The sequence below is a fragment of the Ursus maritimus genome, unplaced genomic scaffold (genome assembly GCF_017311325.1).
Source record: "Ursus maritimus isolate PB19 unplaced genomic scaffold, ASM1731132v1 scaffold_4, whole genome shotgun sequence".
NCBI classification, from domain to species: Eukaryota; Metazoa; Chordata; class Mammalia; order Carnivora; family Ursidae; genus Ursus; species Ursus maritimus.
The window spans coordinates 89,589,213-89,612,888 of record NW_024426552.1 but is presented as its reverse complement, the minus strand read 5'-3'; the positions used below and the strand labels follow the sequence as shown (position 1 = coordinate 89,612,888).

Genomic DNA, 23,676 nt, shown 5'->3' with positions numbered 1-23,676 from the left:
CTTATTTGCCAGTCTTTGGCCCATTTTTAATGGGGTTGGTTGTTTTCTTACTGTTGACTTTTGGAGGTTTTTATACATTCTGAATACAGTCCTTTTGTCAGATATATAATTTGTACATATTTCCTCCCATTCTGTAGCTTGCCTTCATTCTCCTAACAGTGCAGATGGTTTTAATTTTGATTCAAGTCCCAACTTTCCTTCCTTCCTTCCTTCCTTCCTTCCTTCCTTCCTTCCTTCCTTCTTTCCTTCTTGATCATGCTTTTCACATCATGAGTAAAAATTCTTCACCTAATTCTAGGTAACAAATACTGTTTCTTTTCTTCTGTTTTCTTCTTAAAAGTTTTCTTTTTTACAGTTTGTGTTTAGATCCATGATCCACCCTGAGTTAAGTTTGGAATAAGATACAAGATTTAGATTGAGTTTTGTTTCCTCTTTAAACCCAGTTGTTCCAGCACCATTTGTTAAAAAGACTACTCTTTCTCCATTGAATGACTTTTGCACATTTGTCAAAAATCAATCATTCATATTTATGTGGTTCTATTTCTGGTGTCTGTATTCTCTTATATTGATCTGTGTGTCTGTCTCTTACCAGTACCACACTGTCTTGATTACTGTAGCTTTATAGTAAGTCCTAAATCAGAAAGTGTGATTCTTTCAACTTTATTCTTACTTTTCAACTTTGTGTTTGGCAATTTTAGCTCTTTGGCCTTCCCACATAACTTTGAGAATCAACTTCTCTGGATCTACTAAGAAGAATCCTGCTGGAATTTTATTAGAATTGCACTCTCTCCGTAGATCAGTGTGGGGAGAATTGACATTTTTTTTCTTTGCAGTCTTTCAATTCATGAACGCAGAATGTCTCTCTCTGCTTAGGTCTTCTTTAAGACTTTCGGCGGTGTCTTGTAGTTTTGGTTTCTTTCTTATCTCTATGCCATTTTTCCCACCACTGGCTGAGACTTCTAGGACATAAAGCTGAGTTGGAGTGTTGAGAGTAGATATCCTTGCGTTGTTCCCGATCTTAGAAATTATTTAGGCGTTCACTGTTGAGTATAATGTTACCTGCAGGTGTTTCTGTAGATGCCCTTTTCAGGTTGAGAAAGTTTCCTTCTGTCCCAAGTTTTCTGAGAATTTTTGCATTATGAATAGAAATTGGATTCCATCAGGTGCTTTTTCTCTACCACGGGATAGGATCGTTTATTGTTTCTTCTTTAGGCTGTTGATCTGAAGGAATTGTGTAAGGGCTGGGGAGTGAGAGAATGCAGAATAGAAAAAGAATGGGGGATTTTCCTCTTGCCCTCTGAACATCCAGAGAGCCCTTTCCCCGAGCCAGGCTTCCTTCCGTTAGAGCCCTCGGTCCATGCAGATGTCTGCTCCTAGATTTCAGGCTGCATTGAATCCAGTCTGGGGCGTCACGGAGCCGAAACAGTGGTGAATTCACTGCTGGTTAGGTGGTAGTTTACATTCTTCCCCAGATCCTCCAGCTACCATTTACCGTTCGGAGCTTTTAAATGGCTGCTGCATTTCTTTTGTCCCGGTGTAATGGCCACATCAGTGGGGGAAACAGGCGGGCTGTGCTTGCTTCCTCTCACCTGTAAGTACCGCAGCTTTGCTTCCTTCTCCGCAGTCCACGGGCACATTATTAGACTGACTTGAAGAACTATGCTATCTATACCTTTGAAGAATTAATGCTAATTTGCAGTCATAAGATGAATTTGGGTACTGTAGCACCTAAACAGTATTTTCTAGTTAAGGGTACCCAGTAATTGCTGTAACTGAGAAGTACATAAAACTAAATTATAAGAATATTTTAAGTTGATCTGTTTCCTAAGAATTTATCTCTGACTCTGTTTTTTATTGTCATGTGTTTTGGGGCCTGGGTGGTGGGTTTCACTGGAGGCCTGGGGGAGAGGCAGACCCGGGAGTATGTGTGGAAATGTCAGGTTACTGAGGGGCGCCTGGGTGGCTCAGTCATTACGTGTCTGCTTTCGGCTCAGGGCATGATCCCGGCGTTCTGGGATCGAGCCCCACATCAGGCTCCTCTGCTGGGAGCCTGCTTCTTCCTCTCCCACTCCCCTTGCTTGTGTTCCCTCTCTCGCTGGCTGTCTCTCTGTCAAATAAATAAATAAACTCTTAAAAAAAAAAAAAATGTCAGGTTACTGAGAAAATTGTCCATACCGTAGAGGAGAAGAGGGGAAGAACAGGGTGGAGGGGTGGTGGGGCCGTGGCATGAGAGTTTTGGTCTGAGAAGCAGAGGAGGAAAGCCTGAACCGGGTGTGCAGGCTGCTGAGGGCCAGGAGGAAACAAGCTTCCAGGGCCTGTAGTCACCGCGGGGAGCAGTGCTGAGAGTGAGGGTGGGGCAGAGCCGTCCTCGTGTTGTATGAAGACCTTGGAGGGCTGCTGCAGTCAACCAGTCAGGAAATCGAGGAACAAGCAAAAAAGTAAGAACAGGATATTATTTTATTTATAAGTTATAACCCTGATTTTAAATACATAGACTATGGGGGCGGTGTTAATACAACTTTATTATCCGTAACACTTCACATCGCAAACATCGGTTAAGGTTTTTGCTCATCTGAATGACACCCCATTACCAGCAGTGTCTGCACACGAGGTCTGGTTATGGACTTGCAGAGATTGTGGGTGAGGCTGGAGAAATGTCCTGTTGAAGAGTTGTCCTTGGTTTTTAAACTCTGGAGGAGACCCCTTTGCTTTCCTATTTCGTTCGTTCTTTGTAGCCCACTCTCTTCCAAAACTGACTTTGAGGCAGCGAACAGGCGGCTACAGCAAAAATACAGTAGCACATCTCCAGGATGTCTTCCCTCAGACAATGGACCTTTTTTTTTTTTTTAATTAAAGAACTCAGAGGTATCTTGCTAAAGCACTTTTGCTGTTTTTGGAAGGGAGAATACAATCTGTTTTCCAGGCTGTTCTGCTCTCTATTTGTCCTGCATTGCTTCAGCTTGTTTTTCTGTATTCCATAATGCTCCTTAGAAATACCCCACACGATGTTTATTTGAAATGGGGAATTGCTTGCCGCTTAAACCTGCAATGTTTGTCTTTTTTCCCTTTTCCCAGGATCAGAATTCAGGCCATCAATGAAATCGGAGCTGGACCATTCAGTCAGTTCATTAGGGCCAAAACTCGGCCATTACCACCCTTGCCTCCACGGCTCGAATGTGCCGCAGCGGGACCCCAGAGCCTGAAGCTGAAGTGGGGCGACAGTAACCCCAAGACACACGCGGCCGATGACATGGTGTACACCCTGCAGCTGGAGGACAGAAACAAGAGGTGAGACGGTGGGGCGGGCACGCGGGACGGGTCCGTGCCTTTGGCTTGCGGAGTGAGTCCTTACTCGCTCGTTGGTCCTCTGGTAAAGCACTCATCCTCCTGGTTGAAAGATTTCCTATCCATCGGGGTCCTGCATTTTGTACCCTCCATCCTCCATGTAGAATTTTCTAAACTAACATTCTGAAGACCCTGATTTGCTACGTGTGATTATCTGTGTGTTGTTTTTCCTTTCATAAAGCCAGATAATGGAGAGAAATTATCTGAAAAGAAAACTGCCCAAGTCCATGCTATGTTAGAGAGTTCTGTTAGTCCCAAGTGCAAAGGGAAATAAGACTCAGGAAGAGATGTCAGCTTTTTAAATATTCAGTAGCCGTCAAGACAAACATGTTTACTGATCTGAAATAGCTGTAGTGAAGTACCGATGGGGACCGTACTCTGTAACTATGGGCAATGCGAGGTCAAATCAACCAGCGCCAACAGGAGGTTGTTTATAAAACTCCACACCCAGGAAATACTCTTGGCCGCAGAAATCAAATCCAGCCTTTCACGTGTATTTATTTAGCCTAACTTCATTTCCTCTGAAAATGGCCGATCAGAAGATGGGCCTCTGAACTGTATTTAGGAATAATTCTGATGCAGAGTAAAAGGTAATGATGACAGAATGTCCTGTGACCAAAAGCCCAAATTAGAGAATCAGGTGAAGGAGGTTGGGGGGGTGGTGGCCATAAATCCGAGACACCCGATGGAACAGGTACATGCTGCCTTTTCCCCAAGGCGTATCTGCCGAACACAAAACCATTTCTGTCCTTCCCACGTTATGCGTTATAGTCTCCTCCTTTAACTGAACAGGAAACTGGTTTAGTCAGCACAGAAACCCCTGTCCCATCCTCGCCCCCCACCCTGTGCCCAACTACATCGATTCCTTTCAGTGCAGTGGAGTCCTGCTGTGGGGAAGGCACTGTTTGAGGTGGACGGGCAGTGGAGACCAAGATCAAGGAAAGACAAGCCCCTGCCTCCAGCAGCATAATACCAACCCCCGAATGGTCTCAGAACTTGACCGCCCTTGGGGAAGAGCGCTCTGGGAGGCTGGAGGAGGCAGAGAGCATCTGGTTGCAAAGACCAGGAACGGCTTTTTGAGATAGATGACATTTGAACTTGACTTTGAAGGACCTGTCAAGCCCAGTAATTTGACTATAAAAGAACAAAAAGTGATTGTCCTATTGGAAACTAGTGCTGGTGTAGAAAGCACAGAGAAAATGAGGCTTCTTTTGGTAGGTTCATTAGAGATTAAATGCACACTCCCTCATAGACAAGATCATTCATCTTACTCTGCTGTGTACCTTTGGGTGCATTTTCACGGGTTCATTATTTTACTGGCAGGGGACTCCTTGACTGCAGAGGGCTGGCAAGAACAAGAATTATGGACTAACAAATCCTGATTTAAAGCTAGCAATGGGGGACATTTGTAAATGGGCCTTTGTTTTTTCCCTGGGCTTTTGGCTTCCTTTGGTGATTGAGAGAATCTTCGCTAGAGAGTATCTTCTAATTGTGTCCCTGCTTTAGAGGAAGTCGAGTCCAGAAACATTGAGACTGGTAGCAGAATTGGGATCAGATGGGGGCTGCCTAACTCCTCGTGCAGTTACCTCTACTGTTAACGTCCAGGAATGTGGGGAGAGCAGCGGCTCTGCACCAGACCAGCTGGCTGCATCCCGCTGCAGGCCTGCCCTGTGGTGGGTGGGCGTCTGCTGGGGGCGCCTCATACAGATGCTCAGAATAAAAGGGCCATGAACGCTGATCCAAATAAGTATGCTGTCGTGAGACATTTAAATATGCCAGACAGAAGAGAGTGCAGAATCTAGTAATCAATTCATGCTATTAAAGAAGGGGGGGAGGCCCAAAGATGGCACCGTTAATCAAATAAATGACTTGGCTAAATTTAAACGGCAATTTAAGAAAACTTACCATTAGGAACAGTATTTTTCTTAATTTTATGACCTGGAGTCCAAATTTATCTTTTTTAAATTAGATTTGTCAATGCTCTCAAAGTTATTAAAGTGATGGGAGTAGAGAGCGTAATAAATGCTCGTTCTATTTGTGGATTAATTTTCCTGTGATTTAATAGGATGAAACTTGGCCTAATTTGGAGTTTGAAGATGACCTTCCTTAGTGTCTTGAAACTGAACACTTGTATGGATTGGCCCCTTAAATCCAAGCGTTTGTTTAACTTCGAGTCTTGACTCATGAGGATTAGGGGGAAATCAGCTGAGTTGGGTGCGTTATAATTCTTGTGATTAGCATAGTTTTTGTCTGTGCTGGTCTCCTCGCGGTTCTGTAGGACTTGGACCTGGCTTGTCCAACTGAAAGGAAGTGCCTTCATTCAAGGAGCAGATTTTTCATTTAACTCATTGCCACAGTGATTTCCAGTAGTGACTTCTGGGAAAAGTTTACATATTCCCTAGTGTACACATTGACTGCGTTAATCACTAATAAGTTCTTGTTACGTATGTGGCAAAAATATTATATGTCCTGCTTGTGGCCAAGGTGAGAACCAGAGGGAGACTTAATTGTGGTTTTGGTTTATTTTACTCACCGGGCACTGTGGGCATTGAAAGGGGGAGCTGCCGATGCGTGAGTTGTCCTGCTGTCCTAGTCAGCTATGAAAGTAATGTTAGTCTTAAAATGTTTTGCAACAGAAGCACAATGAAAATTAATAACTCCATGCTCGGTAATTATAAAATTAAAGAGTTGGTTTGATTTGGCCGCTAAAGTATCGGTCTACCCTAGACAGCAGTAGAAGGTGAGCTCTGAGTCCCTTCCCGCCTTTTTCACCTGAAAGTGCAGAAACCTTGTAGATCATTTGTGAGCTACGTCCCTTACCAAAGGGTGTCTCTTGCAAATGATTAGGGCACACTGTCTCTTTTTTCTTCATATCTTAGTCTCTGCTTTTGACAAATAAGAAAGATACTTTTTTTTTAATATTTTATCTATTGATTTGAGACAGAGAAGGAGAGAGAGAATACAAGCAGGAGGAGGGGCAGAGGGAGAGGAAGAGAAGCAGACTCCCCACGGGGCAGGGAGCCTGATGCAGGGCTCGATCCCACAACCTGGGGATCATGACCTGAGCCGAAGGCGGACACTTAACTGACTGAGCCACCCAGGCGCCCCAGATACTAACTTTCTTTAAGAGTGACCACCTAAGGTCTCAAACCCCTTAAAGTTTTGCATCTACACTTTGCTGATTTGTTCTCAATCAAAAAATCTGAAATGAGCCAGATTTCTAAGTATAATGTTGGGCCAAAAATGTATTTCTAAACTTCTTAAAGGACACTTCTATTTATCAAGCACCTCCAAAGTGCCAGACATTGATAGCTTTTATCTACGTTTAGTTTTTGAATAAAAAGTGAAATATTTTCTATGCCGATAGGATTGCTACCAAAGCCTTCCACTGGCCAGATGAAAAAAAATGGGTTGTTTTTGATAAGTTGACTTGAATTTAATTTTAATGATTATTATGATTTCAACTTATGATTATAGGCTTTAAATTAAATGAGCAGAGAAGGCTTCTTAGAGACAATAATAGGGTGAGTGAGTCTTAAAAGGGTCCCAATCATATAATCTCATGCAAAAGAGCCTTAGGTTGAAGGCAAGTGATAAAGACTCAGGGTCGGGTGGAAACTGAGGATACAACCTACAAAGCACAGAAATGTGCCCTGGATTTTTCTCCAGCTACATGCCTCTTTCTATTCTCGTTCTACCCATGGCTCTTTTTAAGTTTGGGGCTATTTCATGTAAATAGGGATCCCAAAAGGTCATCTTGCCCAAATCCTTGCCTTCAGGTAAATCAACCTAGAATTCATCTGGGTCACCTGGACTTGCTACGTTGACAATTTTTTGCCTCTTGCACAGGACATTTGTTTTCCATGTATTCAAAGCTTTTGACTCACAAGGCTCCCAGTCCAAGGTCACTGACTACATATTGATGTAGCAGCTTCAAAGCAGTGCTTTATATTTATAGGGCCAAGTTTATTCCTAGCAGTTAGATCATAATCACCCAATCATCATTTTTTTTCTTGAATTACTATAATGCGCTAAGTCTTTTGAGGTATGTGGCTACCTATAAGGAACTTACGTTGCCGAGAAAATAAGTGAATGGGAAACAATAAGCAGACAGCACAAGAGATTTTATTTAATTTCAGCAGAAAAACAAAAATTATACTGGTGTGACTGTAGAGTGATTAAGTCTGTTATTCTTAGCAAATCTAGCACAGAAGATCTGAATGTCTTTGGTTCCTGTGTACGCAAGAAGAATATACACCCAAAGTAAACATTTTCATAATGCTGCATTAACCTAATACAGGGATTAGAATAACAAGATCAACTCATGCATTTTAAGATCGTAATGCTGTACTGATGATTTCGAAGGTGCATTTGTCTGTGTTACTGGAATGAAATGTTATGCTGCCCTAACAGAATTTGAGTTGGTGCTGATTCTCGTCCTGACCCTCATGGGTCCATGTTCCTGATAATTGTACACAGCTCCGAGACGAGAGGAACTTAAGTTCCAGGAATGCATTTATGGCTAATCTGTTGTTCAGGTTTAGTCAGATAGCCAATATATTTTAAAGCCAATGTATTTCCAGCAAAAGGGGGATGGGGCAGAGGGCTCTGATAGAATGGATAATTACCAGTTGCTCTCCATTTAACTCAGCCCATAGCCCGTGACACTTTTCCCTTCATCAGGCAAAATTGGAGGGCTTTGTTAATGTGTACAATACGACTGTTTACTGTTAGAGAGGGACAGAAAATCATCTCTACAAAGAAACCCTGGAAAAATACACACTAGGCAACTAATAAAAGTCACCGGGGTGTATGAGCCCTACAGGAGAAATGAACTTTCTTAATGTATGCTTATTACGGAACCAACCCCTGCTTCTGTTTCTCAAAGCATATTGTTGATACTAGTTTCCTTTGTTTCTCTGGAATAGTCCTGATACACATGATCTCCCTTGTTGGATAAATGACACTTTTGTATTACCTTCAGTCAGTGGAAGGCAGTTGGGTTCTCCACGGGGGTGTCAAATCTCTGCTGTAATCCTGGACCTGTTACTGAGTTTCTAGGTGGCTAGAGGCATGTCCCTTCACTTTTTTGCCTTAGTTTCTCCCTCTACAAAATGGAACTAATGATGCCTGTCTCCAGTCCCTGATTGATGGGCAAAAAGCATTCGTTTGTCTTAGAAAGCATAAAAATTAAGCCTACAAAATAAAGAATACTGCTGGCTTAGTCGGTTTGCAGGCTGAAATGTCAGGTACGGGCAAAAGTGAGTGATGGTAAATGAACTGTTAGAGATCTTAATTGGACCAGAAATTTAAAAAATTCAGATTACAGGGTTTTGTTTTGTTTTTTCTATTTGAAAACGGAATTTTTATCTCTTTAATCATAAATAGAATGGAAGTGGATAGCATTTCTCTCAGCGTTTTTTCCTGAATCAGGTAAGATTGAGGCAAACCCATTAAAATAGAAGTAGAAAAACCGAAATCTGAAGGACTCTGGGAAGAGTATCCTTGAAAATGAGATGTGCTTGGAAAGAAAGCAGAATGGGAGGTGTCAGGGTTCTCAGGGGGGTCTTCATCTTGAGGTCGTTTTTTTGAAAATAATCTTTTTTAATATACCAATAACGAAATACAATTTGAACAAAAAAAAATGAAAAAAGGAATTTTTTATTCTCTGTAGAGTTTCATTGGCAGATATATAAACATTTTATTTCTTAGAAAAGGAGCCTGAAACGAAACCTAACCAAAAAGTATTAGAGCTGGATCACTCACGAGCCAGTAGGCACATACGCAGCCGAGAACGTGGGGGAGGAAGGAAACTCCTTGGCACTTAGGTGCTCAGTCTGCAAATGGGTTCTCTCGCCGACATCAAAGCCAGTCTAGGAAACGCACCTTCCCTGCCTCAGATGTCCCTGCACGATGCCATCTGCTTCCGTCTGCCTCTGCATAGACATGACAGGACTCCGTGTTCCCGGTGGAGTGAGGACACATGCTGTCCATGCCTGTTTTGAACATCGTCCCTCCCAAACATGGCTTCAGTAATGCAGGAGATCCTCTCTCACACACACAGCCCATGCGGCCCAGGGAGATTCAGAGAAAATAGAAGGCAGCGACATGTCATTGTGAAGGAAGATAGCTGTGCTGAGCTCACTAACAGCTGTCGGCTTGTGATTTTGTGGAACAACTTTAGAAATGTGCCATTTGCAGCTTTTAGTGGACTGGAGGCCATTTTAGGTCAGCAGAGTGGATCGTTGTGAGGAGTTAATAGTAACGAGCTGCTGTTAGCCTGTAATGGGCCTGGGGATTATAAGGTAGGAACAAGGTAGTAAACACCAGAACCTTAGTGTACCCTCATTTTCTACTGTGCATTTACGTTATGAGCCATCCAGGGCATTCTTGGGTTTGTTTTTTTTTTTTTTTTTTGAAACAAAACTTTTAAGGAAATAGATTTTAAAATTGAATTCATTACATATCATTTCACTCTAAAATAGTTTAAACATTCAAAGGTGTAACATGTCTGAATTTCTTCCCTCAGTTACACTTCACTGCAAAAAAACTCATCTTTCACAATGTGTTAAAACCTAAAATACTGAGGTTGAAATACAGCCTTCCCCTAGAACGTCTTGAAAATGTCAAGATTCTGTTGTTTTGCCTTCCTAGAGTATATTTAATAAGAAATTATAGAATTTACTTGGTCCTCTCCCTTGGCTCTCATAAAAATTCCTGCCAGGTGAACAAGACAGTTATTATTATCCCAAGTGTCTGGAAGCTCAGCCTGGAGAGTATCAGCTTGTCCAAGTTCATGGTGAAGGTAACGGAGTACACATTGTGGCCAAGGTTTTTGTCGTCTTCTTACCAACCAAAGAGGCATTCTGACAGGCACGCAGAATGAGCAGTCATTTTGTTTTCACAGATCTGTTGGAACATTGTTTTAAATCACTGTTAAATTGGCAACATTGAAACCCACGCGTGCTTGCTACCCTAGAGGTGTTTCAAGACATCACAGCGCTGAAGCCATGGAGAATTCATTTAGACTGTAAACTTTCAGTGACCCACCCAGCCTTCTGCCTTGTTTGTTTCCCCTTCCAAGTAAATAGTTTCAGTACCAGAGAGCATTTCTTCCCACTTGTCCTTGTCCTGCGTAAAAATGCGCCGGTTCCACGAACAGGCAGCGCTCCGGGGCCGCGGGTCCCACGAACAGGCGGCGCTCCGGGGCCGCGGGTCCCACGAACAGGCAGCGCTCCAGGGCCACGCGTCCTTCCTCGAGCAGCAGGTGCTGGCCGGGGCTCAGGCACACAGCTCCCTCTCTGGCTCCGGAAAGCCGAAGGGGAGGTCAGGAAGGGATGCCGTTGTGGGGGCGTCCTTCAGGCTTCCCCAGCGTTGAGAAACAAGGGAAACCATTCCTAAACCTTGGTGTTTTGTTATTAATGAGTGTTAGTGTTACCGCAAGCGCGAGGCATTTCGTCACGAGTCTGCCTCATGATCCCGTTGGATTCTCACAACCCGCTCTGAGGGGAGGCACTATTATCACACCCATTTTACACAGATGGAAATAGCTTACGTGGCTGTTGAGCCTAAATTCAAACTCAAGGCCGTGGACTACAAAGATTGTTTTCGCCCCCTGGACCTTCAGCTCCGGAGCCAATGGGGCAGCTCTCTGGGTGTTTCCACACCTGTTCTCTTGGTCTTCCCAGGAGTCCTGGGTCCTAGGGCTGATGCCCCCCAAGGTACGCGGCCATGGGCGGCAGGGGTAGAGAGAGGCAATGCCGTATGAGCCCACGGCTCCAGGACGCCCTTTAAGGATATGGTTCCACAGGGGTGCCTGTGGCTGCATATGCCTCAGCCTGAACTGACACTGAAGTTACTCAGTGACTTTACTGAGCACGTAGTAGTCCGGGGACCGTGCCACCTGTTACACATACTTCATCATGTTTCTGTAGCATCAGAAAGTCTCCACGTCATGGATCCGTTATGGCCCAGGCCATCCTCTCCCCCTCAGAAATGAAGGGATTTAGGTGTTGGTGAGGGTTTTTATGACCATCCTTTGATTATGTAGGCACCCCAGCTGCTCCAGATAATCCCCCATCACAGGTGATTTTCCCCCCTTCCAGGGCTCTCCCTTTCCCCAGGCTTGGGGCAGCACACCCTGAAATAGTATGTTTTAGGGCCTTCAAGCCAGTAGGAGTCCCGTTGGCCTCTGGCAGTGCCGCTTGTCCCAGGCCCTGTAGTGCGTGAACCCAGGTAGAGCCCAAGCACTGACCCTGGATAGTCTTAAATAAAAGGGGGAGGGAGAGGGACCAGCAGAGCGGGGTGGCTCCTGTCCTCTTTTCATGGCAGGGCGTGCTCTCTAAGTGCTGGGTCCTTGGTTGCGTTTAAAATGTGTAGTCTGCAGTCACTGTGTCTTAAGACACATAGTGTATGTTTAATTCTATCACCAAAGGCCTCTGGCTGACTATAACGAATTTTAAAATGAAGGTGCTTTAAGAAAGAGAGATTTAGGAAAGAGAAAAAATTTGACTGGTCTTTGTAAAACAAATATTTGATGAATATTTTTAATCTCTGCCGGGTGGTTCTAGCCACAGGGCGTTCACCTACGGAGCCACCTCGAGAGGCCACCATGCAACTGGCATAAATCACTGGCTCCAAAGAAAGAAGATTCTTTCTTCTCCTGCCTCTTGGAATGATGGAAAATAATTACAGAATTGCAGTAAAAGAGGGACCCTCTTCTTTTTGTGTTGGCTCATGAGCTTTTTGTTTTGTTTTGGTGAGCTTTATTTGAAACAGATGTCCCTGTCAGCACGTGCAGAAAGAAATTTAGGATCCATGACATTTCCTTAAGGTCTGCTCCATGTAGGGACTGGGGCACTCACGTGAGCTCTCAAACCAGATCCCACCACAGACCTGTGAGGGAGGCACTGCTGGCCACATTTCACCGGGGGTCCCAGCGCGGAGGGTAAACGGGCCCCACAGCTGATGCCTCCGGCCGGCACAGGGCCCAGCTTACAGGACGGTCTCTCTCCCCACACAGCCAGCTCTCTACCCAGGAGAAAAGAAAGTAACCTCGGTATTAGCCTGCAGGGATGTAGGTGGGCTCTCAGAAGGGAGAGCGGAGTTTGTTAAAAACCCTGGCATTATAGTAATTGTGACTGGCACCTGCGGAGTGTGGTTACAGGTCAGGACCGGGCTGAACGCTTCTGTTAACTCATTTAAACCTGAGCGCAGTGCCATGAGGGGCGCAGAGACCCTACGGCACAGAGGAGAAAGCGAAGGCACAGAGGCTGAGGAAGTTGCTGGCAGCTCAGGGAACTCGGTGCTGTTCTGCTCGTGGACCCCGCATTTATGAAGAGTGTTGGGGTGGGTGTAGGAGCAGCCTACAACCAGTGTTAGCCCTTAAAGTTGTTTTTTTTTTCCCTTTAGTATCTTTTTTTTTTTATTAAATATGATATGTTAGTCACCATACAGTATATCATTAGCTTTTGATGTAGTGTTCCATGATTCATTGTTTGCTAGCCTGATGAAGGGTATTAAGGAGGACACGTATTGCATGGAGCACCAGGTGTTATACGCCCTGAAAGTTTTCAAAATTAAAATTCTTGAAATCTCTAAAGTTAGACTTAAAGTGCCAAACTGGCTGTTAACATACGAAGGTCGTGTCTCCAGAAACCTAAAATGGAGAGGTGAGATTTTATGAAGGATTTGGGCTTTTGATTGACACGCGGACTTACAAGGAGCATTTAACTAGAATCCATTGACTTATGCATTGGATACATTTCTTTGTTAAAAGTAAAGCAGTGTGAAATTGGACATGACTGCGGTCAGTGATTTCCACATTAGACAGTGTGCATACCCAGTCTTTCTCTTCTCTCACCCCACAGTCTCATCCTTCACTTCTCTTTCCGCTCTACCTCTCGTGTGTCCTCAAGAAGAAGGCGGGTATGGGAAACCATTAAAGGGATAAACGTAAACTCTTACAACCCTTGGCAGACCCGCTGTCTTCAGTGGCTCTCAGTCACCCATCAGAATGAGGTGTGTGGGGAGAAGGCCTCAGGAGACAGGAGTGCAGCTGTCTCGCTTCATTGCTCAGCTCCTACGGACCTGGGGCCTGTGCGTCTGCCTTAGGACACAGGCCCCACAAGGACAGGACACCCCTTTTTCTCTAAGTGGGCCTTTAGGGTAGAGTTGGCCCCGCTAGCAATTTCGTAATGCTTCTCCCAAAGCTGCTAGGATTCCTGGTGTCTCCCCTTACCGCCCCCATGCCCCTTAGACTCAGGAGAGAGTCTGTCACATGCCCATTGTCCTCCCTCCACTGACTGAGGCTCTGTACTTGGCTAATTACATAACCTAGGAATTAGCCCCATCCAGTTTTGTTATTCCCCCCAGAATTCCTTCCTGTGCCTTTTCTAAGTGGAGGAAGGTCAGAAGCGCGGCAGCAAGCGAGTCATGATCTACTATTGCTAAAGTAGACAGAGGGCTTAATTAAAGACTGATCAGACACATGCTTATTCTAGAAAAGACTGGAGGGAGAAAGAACTACCCCTCTCCCTCTTGTTCTCAGGGCTCTTCTGCTGGGTGCACCAGGCTGCCAGCCCCTAACTTGCTCTGCAAGGGGAGTAAACTTGAACCTGAAGTCCACTGGGTAAATGTCTCCTTCAGAGTCATTCTAGCTGTTTTCCAAAAGCAAATGTAACGTCTCTTTTTTGTAAGTAACACTAGCCCCAGACTTAAACAGATGCTCTAATGGTGAGATTTCAGAGTTCTTCATTCTAGCACCTGTTTCTACAGTGCCTTCTATAAATTGAGATGCAATTTTTAAAAACTGAAATGCAGCAGTGAAAGAGCCAAACAATAAATTAAAGGGAAAAAGAAAACAACAGTCCAGACGCAGATTTTGATGTATTTGAAAATTGGTATGTATGCTATTTGCCCAATTTAGATGACACTACCAAATTAGAGTCCTGAATCTGCTTCAGTCCATTTCTCTGTGACGGTGAGTCCTCCTGCCCACGTGGATATATTGACCTTATTTTCAAAAGGAACAGTCTCCTGAGAGCAGGGCATGGCAGGGAAGCAGTACTATCGCTAGTAACCATCTCCAGATTCTTTCAAAAATCAGGCTTTTATTGCAGGTTTGTAATGAAGATGTAACACGTTTACTTCTTAAACCATGACTTCCATTTTGCGGTACAACCAGTGATTCTGGTCAGAGATTCTGACCCAGGTGAGGCTGAGTTAATGAGTAGCTGTTTGCCTCCAGCATTAGCAAGGGTATCTTCATTAAGGTGGTAATGTGTCAAGAGCACTAAACAGGTTGCCATGGTATTTGTGAGTGTCAGAGTGGACTCTGGCTTTCCCTGAAATTGAAAATGTTCAGCCCTCAGTAAAAGGTTGTTTCTTGCACAGCGCGGCAGAGGGAACCTTAGTGAAATGGCTAGGGCTCAGGAACTCAGTTGTGAAGGCTGATGAACGCATGGGTGTCGTAAAATAAGTATTGACTCGGAGAGGTTTTCTAAAAAAGTTGTTTAATTTCTAGACCCACCCACCCACCCATCCATCCATCCATCCCTCCAGAGGAACTGTTCTCTGGCACAGGAAAACGCTGCTGCTTTCAGAAAACTCTGACCACACACAGGACCAATCAGCCCAAGGGGATTTGGTCTTATTCATCTTTGAAGCCACAGAGCCTGGCACACAGCAGATGGTCAAGAAATGTTTGCTAAATGAATTCATAAATCCTGCCTGCCCCTTAGGCCAAACTGGCCTAAGAGATGAGACGTTTTACACTGTGATTCTGTCCGACCGACTTCCAGCAGTTTCTGAAGACAGCGGATTGTCATCAGACACTGGCAGTGGAGACTGGGGGAACCGATGGGCCTGTGTCAGACCAGGTCACGTCGTGGTTCCCCAAACGGCCTTGGGCCGGCAGGATTCAAGTCCCAAACCTACAGAAGTTCTGGATAATTGGGGGGAAGTTATTTCCAAAATTTTCTCTTTAACTATAAAAAGACAAACGATGATAGTATATGACTAGTTGTAGGTACTCCAGTTTCATTGTAAAAATACATAGTTTTCAAGACCCTGGGGGAAGACACTTGAAAACGTAAGGTCTTGTTTCTATCTTCATGCATTCTACACTTCTGCCTTTTGGAGATAATAATTAGAGTACAAAATATTCCAGGTTCGGATTGGAGAGGGATCCAGAAGCCGCCCGTTTAACTGTCCAGTTCACCTGTGCTGCTTTTCCATTATGTTGACTAACCTGATGGAGGATTCTAAGTATCTTTTCCTTTTAAAAATGTTTTCTCAAAGATCTGTAATCTTAAAATGTCTTCTTACTAGTTTGGGAAAGGGGCTTTGAAAGCTCTTGCAAAGACAAAGGTTAAAATTTAAGGAATTTTCAAGCTAAACCTCAGTTATTTGGAAAATCCAGGTAAAGAGGACATTGTATTTCTCAGGTGCCCAGTTAACATTAACTTCATCACCTCACATATAGTAGAAGGTAAGTGAACAGTGACAATTTCTTGTCACTAGTAAGAGTTCAGGCGGCTAATGGATTCTGCTCCTTCCTCTAGGTTCATTTCCATCTACAGAGGACCCAGCCACACCTATAAAGTGCAGAGACTGACGGAATTCACGTGCTACTCCTTCAGAATCCAGGCAGCGAGCGAGGCTGGGGAAGGGCCCTTCTCAGAAACCTATACCTTCAGCACAACCAAATGCGTCCCCCCCACCATCAAAGGTTTGTAGGCAGTGAATTCTGGCACATTCTTCTGTGAGAGGAAGGAAATGTTGGAACTTGGAGTAGGAGGCTCAATGCTGACCTTAAATATACTCTTCTAGTATTTCTAGTATCAGCAACATAGAATCGTGAAGAACTTTCTGAAAGAGAAGGTTGGGGAGTGGGTTCTCTGTGGAAAGGCCTTTCCTCGGGTCTCTATAAATAATTCTGCAAATAATGTAAGAGCCTCATCCCCACGGGAGACGGACAAAGGAAAGGACCACACCGAGTGACACACTTGGGGTTAGCAATGAGGGTGAACCCCCGGTGTTGATAGCACTTACGACAGCTCACCGTGGAGGGCTTGAGAGTCCCCCTTCCCGGAGGCTGTCAGGAAGAGCAGAGGTTGGTGTCCATCCCCAGGTGACTCTGGTGCCCGGAGCCTGACCCAGGCGACTTCATCAGCCTGTCCCCCGGCCGCAGCTCTTACTGTGGAGAGGTGCCTTTGAAAAAAGAGCGGCAGTGGCCTGGTCTCATCTCCTTGAGTATTTGTCTTGAGGTTGGCCAGTGACTGGTTGACTCCATCCCTTTGTGGGGACAGGGAGTGAGCAAGCACCACTCTTCCCGGGCTGCCCCCCCCCCCGGGTCTGGTGAGCCCTTGTCCCCCTGGTGCACCGCGGACTCGCAGGATGGGCAGACGGCAGTGGGGTGGAGCTGGCTTGGCCCTCCCACCAGCCCCCTCACGGACTCCGAGCCTGTGCCCCTCTGTTCCCCAAAAGGGTGATTCCAGTGAAGCTTCCTGCTGCCTTTCCGAGGTCGGCCACCCTGGTGGCTTTATCCAGCTGCTGCCCAAAATGACCCGGGGCTGGTGGACACACAGGCAGCTTATCTGACCTAGCTGTTATCTGGTTAAGAAGGGTTTGCTGTGTATTACTTGGGTGGCCAAGGGGATGAGCACGACCTTGAAAAGAGGTCCTTTGTATGTGTGGCCCCAGGAGCAAGGCCGTTTTGATTCAGAGCTTCCTGAGGGAGGAGCTCTGTCAGCCACCGCCAGGGCGGGTCCGTCGCAGAGGGTAAGAGACCTCGGGGCCTGGGTCGGGGTCTGGCCTGGATTCTGTGAAGGCTCCTCTGGCTCCTTCCGGGGTGCTTCATGGCACCCCCTCCCCTCAGCAGTTGAGAAGTTCTTTGGCCGTCGCCTCTTCGTGTGACTGGGAGACTAGCACAGGCGCACGGGCACGTGGGGGGCTCCCTGCATCACTTGGGTAGTAAGTGGCCCAGCGCTTCGGTACAGCTTCGCCCGGCGGCTGTAACCGAAGAGGTTCCTGAACACACCGGGGCTGACGGATGTGCTGTGACAGGGAAGGCTGGCCACATGTCCCAGCTAGCAAACGTCAAGGGTCTTGGTGACACTCCTTTGCCTAGGTGTGTGTCGGTGGAGATGCGTTTGTGGACAGTGGAATACTGAATTGGAAGCACTTGAATTTCATGTACGTTTTCTTCAGAAGGACCGTTTCCTAACACTGCCACGTGATCAGATCCTCTTCCTCTTCTTCTCAGTTCAGGAAATGATTGTCTTAGCTGTTTGGAGGGCTGTTTGGTCTGACAGCATCCCTTATTTTTTCCATAAATTGCATGGAGTTTTGGCCAACTAACTGTAACTTATTTTTAAGAAAACCTTTATTTTTCTGAAGCACTGTTGTACAGAATTGCAAGTAGAAACCACTGCCTCTATAAAGATTAAGGGGGTTCAGAGAGGAGTTCCGCAGTCTAGTTACAAAGTTGAAGAATCTCAGGCATTGAGTTAAGCTGTAGAGATGCAGCGTAAGCTATGAGAAATATTTTTAAATTCTTTCATTTTTCATGCTTTACTACAAACTAATATAATCTTCCTTTAAACCAGAATTATGAGTCTAGTAGGTGAAAAATGAACTTAAAAAAATAGAAATAGGAGATAACTTGATTTTTAAAGGCTTTCTCTCAATGCTGGCCATTCTCTGGGACTTAGTCTCACATGTCACCTGCTTCTCATGCCTTCCTCAGACTCTCACACAGAGGAGACTCTCCCTTCCGTTTTGTTCATACACCCCCGTTTAATCTTCTTTACGTTATGTCCCTTTGTATTTGTCTCCTACCTTGCTCGCCCCTTCCCTCAGCTTGATCTTAATTCGCTTGAAAGCAGGGTTTTTACAGTCCCTATTTTTGCATTCTCCAACGTCTCCGGCTCAGGGCCTAATCATAGAACATGCCCGATAGCTACTGAAAACATAACAAAATTTCCAGGGCACCTGGGTGGCTCAGTTGGTTAAGAGTCTGCCTTCCACTCAGGTCATGATCCCGAGGTCCTGGGATCGAGCCCCAGGGCGGGCTCCCTGCACTGGGGAGCCTGCTTCTCCCTCTGCCCCTCCCCCTGCCCGCGCTCTCTCCCACCCTCCCTCTCTCTCAAATAAATAAAATCTTTTTAAAATTTTTTTTAAAAAATTAACAAAACATAACAAAAATGCAATCCAAGCCAAGCAGTTATTAATGGGATAACGAGCAAAGGATTTTTTCACCAATAGCTTGCTAGTCATGGAGTACCTTCTCTGTGTAAAGGGTACCCTGCAGGTTTTATAGGAGGCTGGGCAAATAAACTCCCCTCAGAGCGGGCACAAGCACTCTCCCACTACCCCCCACTACTCCCATTACCAAAATGTTGACGGTTATTGTGATGCTTTGAATTTTGAGCTCGGACATGTGGATTTGTATTTCAGCACCTCGAGTAACACAGTTGGAAGGAAATTCATGTGAAATTTTATGGGAGACGGTACCACCAATGAAAGGCGACCCTGTCAACTACGTTCTGCAGGTATTGGTTGGAAGAGAATCTGAGTACAAACAGGTAAGAACTAGTATGCGTGGCACGTGTGTGGCTTCTCAGTCCAGCCTCTGCCTCTTGCCGTGAGCAATTCAGCGACTGGTGGGCGGCAGTTTTCGTAAAATCAGGGATAGAAACTGCCTAACGTGTACCCCTTTATATAAGCCGTAGTTTACATTTTGTCTGTGGGGGTATTAAGTTTTCAGTTCCCAAGCATGACCCTATGAAGAGCTTTAAATTCCATATTTGTATTTGATACTGGCACTGGTGTTTGCAAATATCAAAGTCTTCATACAGTTGAAAACCAAAGTGCCAGTGGTTTACTATAGAGGGGAAGTAGTTTCAACTGAAGTACTCAAGCCTTTTTTTTTTTAAGGGGCAGGACCTTAACCCAGAACCCTAAGAGCAAGAGCTGAGCTGAGGGGCACCTGGGTGGCTCAGTCAGTTAAGCCTCTGACTCTTGGATTTCAGCTCAGGTCATGATCTCAGGGTCATGGATCGGCNCCATGCTAGGCATGGAGCCTGTTTGGGATTCTCTCTCTCCCTCTGCCCCCCTCCCCCAGAAAGACCTGAGCTGAGCTCTAGAGTCTGAAGCTTAACTGGCTGAGCCACCTCGTTCCCCCACTCCCTTCTGCCTTTTCCACAGGAGTTACAACAGAAGAAGGAACATGGCTTATCAGCTCTTGAGGCCTGTGATTGAGCAGCTCCAGGTCACTGTCCCCCTTTAATGTGCAGGGGAATCCCCAGGGGATCTGTTCAAATGCAGAAGGTGTGGGGTGAGGGCTCAAGCTCCCAGGCGATGCTGGTCTGTGAACCATAATTTGAGTCAGCAAGGCTTTACAGATCACATGATGAACCCGTGCAAGAGAGAGTGTAACTGGAATAGAGCCGGAGCAGGAATTTGGTTTTATTATTTTTCACAACACTTTTTTTTTTTTTCCAAAGATTTTATTTATTTATTTGACAGAGATAGAGACAGCCAGCGAGAGAGGGAACACAAGCAGGGGGAGTGGGAGAGGAAGAAGCAGGCTCCTAGCGGAAGAGCCTGATGTGGGGCTCGATCCCAGAACGCCGGGATCACGCCCTGAGCCGAAGGCAGACGCTTAACCGCTGTGCCAGTCAGGCGCCCCTTCACGACACTGTTTGATCCTTAATTCCTCCAGCAGTACAGATTCTGTCACTGGCTACAGAAGATTAAGATGCCCCATTGGTTTCTGTTACGTTTCCAGGAACCTTTTTTTTTTATAATTTTTATTTTGTTACATTAGTCACCACACAGTACATCCCCAGTTTTTGATGCAATGTTCCATGATTCATTACTTGCGTATAACACCCAGTGCTCCATGCAATATGTGCCCTCCTTAATACCCATCACCAGCCTATCCCAGTCCCCCACCGCTCCCCTCTGAAGCCCTCAGTTTGTTTCCCAGAGTCCACAGTCTCTCCTGGTTCATTCCCCCTTCTGTTTACCCCCCCCTTCATTCTTCCCTTCCTTCTCCTATGTTTCCAGGAACTTAATAATTATTTTTATCAGGATAAAATCAGGATATGATACTATTACTCTAAGGAAAGGTGAAGCCCATTCCTTACCAGAACTTTTAAAGGAGGCCCGCGTGTATATCAAACTTGGAAACTACCTTCTCAAACATTAGCATGATTTGTAAAGACCTCTCTATTCAGCTCTAGAGGCTCCAGATACACAAAACAGGTAGAAAATAATTTGATTCAGAGTTTTTGTTAAATGCTGGTTAATGTTCCTTATTTAATAACGAAGAATACTTGCAAATGTGTAGAACAAAGAAAATTTTGGTACATTTCATGTACTTTGTTAATATGAAGAATCAGATCAAGAAGAATGAATTGCTTTAACCACATTTTGCAAAAAACTATTTTTAACTATGACATCTACCAAGTATTGATTAACATCAGCGGATGATGTCATCGTCCAGTTTCCATCATTCCTCGTTAAGAGCAAAGCACTAAAAACAAAAAAAACACTGTTGTGTTGTCTCACTTTCCAATCTCTTTCTAGTAGATGTATACCGTTTCAGAGTAAATAATTTCATGTGTTTGTTTCAGCTTACCAGAAAAATAGGATTGGTTGCAGGGTCTCAGCTCAGATAGGGAGCAGAGGGTTTTTCCCACCGGATTTCTTCATCTTAACGCCAGCAGCATTGTCCTGTTCCATAGCAATGTGATGATGGTTAAAAGATAAAATGTTACAGAATTTCACAGCATATCGTTTAACACTTAAGAATGATTCATATCCCAACAGTACATTCATTGCATGTTTGTCATTGTTATTTTAAAAACATTATATTCCACATACCATGCTTTCCTGCCTGTTCTTAGAAAAATGTTCTGCTTCTTAAAAGATAGTGATTGCTGTTTGACATTGAAAAAGCAGTATTTGATCACTATCTATATATTGCAAGCATTGCTAAAACACAGGTAAATCCATTCAATAATTTAGATTTTAACGGCAGGTTGGCTGTTTTTAATCAGCTATTTGTTTGGGACACCTGGCTGCTTCAGTCAGACGTGCACGTGACTCTTGTTCTCGGGGTTGTGACTTCAAGCCCCATGTTGGGTGTAGAGATTACTTAATAGCTTTAGATTTTGCTGTTTTTTTGTTTAATGTTACATGTGTAGACCCATGGACATACAAATCCTAGTATGGCACCTAATCACATGGGTATATTCGGAATTTCTTACTGTAGCTGTAACTGAGTCTCTTGTTGGAAATATATGAAAACATAGTACCGCGGGGCAGGCTCAGTAGACCGGGATTAGCATTCTTCACATAACCATGTGTTCACTACATTTACCAAGAACTGATTAAGGTACGTAGTGTACATAAAGAGCCACAGTTGAGTCCGGAACAATTTGTACTGAGTTTTTTTGCTTCCCCCTATTCAGTAGGCATTAACTTACACCTGATGTTTCGAGTACTTCATTCACTTGTTCTGGACATGAACTAGGGAGTGAAACCTGTTTATATTACGGCTGCAAGAGTAACGGTTGAAATCATTATGGTCCAGAGAGGATACGTAGAAGCAAACACAGGGGAGTGCGAGGTAACTAGTGCTGAGCGTACAGCACGGCCGAGCTCCGGGACTTCGAGGGCTGTGTGTACCCCGTCCCAGCGCTGATCAGACAGGATCCGCTCGCATATGGGCTTGTGGGCCTCATTTTTATTTGCTCAGCACTGGCACGTACTTAGGCACTCCGTAAATGTTTCTTGCATGCATGAAAGAGGCAGTTTCCAAGGAACAGGTTCCTTAAACTGTGGTGGTGAGCAGAGTAAGCTTCAGCGTGGGGTGGATTTAGAAGTGTTTTAACTTAGGTGAAAAAAGATTACCTCTAATAGAAAGGGTCTTTCTGCTTCCCAGACCAAGGTTTACAGGCAAATATGGCAAGCACGGAGGCTTTCCCTGATGTTTTGCTTGAAACACGGACTTTAATTTTGCCTTGGTTCTAGCTTATTAGCTTTCTGTTGTTCAACTATGACAATATGAGGTGAGCAGCTGGCCTTAATTATAAAACAATCTCTCAAAGTAGTAAAGCCTCACCTAAAATGTTACTGTATAGAATCCATACATGCATTGATTTGGCTTTCTGCCATTAATAAACATGTTTTCCAAGCAGCTTAAAACTTCTTTTCAGAAAGTATTAATTACGAAGCATTCTAGACTGAAAATTGTATGTATATGTAGGTGACTGATTTTTTTGCGCAAGGTATAACGTAGACAGTTTGATACCTACAGAATGTAAAGCAAGATGATTCATATTCATATCCTGTTCAGACTGCAGTAATTCTTTTTTTGTTTAAAGATTTTATTTATTTATTCGACAGAGACAGCCAGCGAGAGAGGGAACACAAGCAGGGGGAGTGGGAGAGGAAGAAGCAGGCTCATAGCAGAGGAGCCTGATGTGGGGCTCGATCCCAGAACGCCGGGATCACGCCCTGAGCCGAAGGCAGACACTTAACCGCTGTGCCACCCAGGCGCCCCTAGACTGCAATAATTCTTACAAAAAATACTTAAACAACACTGAAGATGAGAAAAGAGCAACAAACTAACAAATTGTTACCTGTTAGGGGACAAGATTTGTGGCAAGTCATTAATATTCTTAATGCTCAGATTTGTTGTATTAAGGAAACCTTTAAAGCATCTGAAATTTGTGGACCTTTACAGTTAATTTGATGGCATCTTTGTATAAATGAATTTTCATTTTGTATCCTATTTTAGACTATAGTATTGGGACCTGAATTGATTCTTCATGACATCCCATTATGAACTATGAGGAGAGATCTTCTCTTAACGCAACTGTCTGAAAGTCTTAGAGCTTACCTATTTTTTAATGTCTTTCAGTTTAATTCCCTAACACAGCTTGTTTTAATTTTTGCCTGAATAAAGGGTCATATCCAAAACAAAACAACAGATCAGCATGGGGGTATTTAAAAGCCATCATTTGACAGATTCTTAATTTTCTTAGGTTTTTAGCTTCCTTTAAGTATCTGATGAAGGCCATCAGAAAAATGTTCATACACCCATTTAAAATGCATGAGACAAATATATCTTTAGTTTCTTGGAGCCCAGGTGTAGGACCCTGGTGTATTGAGAAACTGTTAGGTCCTCTGTCCTATGAGGGACACCCGGCATATAACAGAAGAGCATGGTTAGTACGCCCAGAGCTTATAGACGGGTTAGGGTGAAAACAGCAGACCCTCAAGAAACAGTTCAGGAACAGCCCCTTACCTGCCCTC

General features: G+C 44.5%; 1 protein-coding gene across 6 annotated transcripts in view; it reads left to right on the top strand.

The window, feature by feature from the left end:
• Positions 1-23,676, top strand: part of FNDC3B (fibronectin type III domain containing 3B) — a 380,755-nt gene that overhangs the window by 348,094 nt on the left and 8,985 nt on the right. For all 6 annotated transcript variants that reach the window (XM_040621603.1, XM_040621598.1, XM_040621601.1 and 3 more), the window contains 3 exons: positions 3,076-3,288; positions 15,909-16,075; positions 18,805-18,932. In XM_040621603.1, coding sequence (XP_040477537.1) covers positions 3,076-3,288; positions 15,909-16,075; positions 18,805-18,932 — 508 coding nt within the window. The remainder of the gene's footprint in view (positions 1-3,075; positions 3,289-15,908; positions 16,076-18,804; positions 18,933-23,676) is intronic.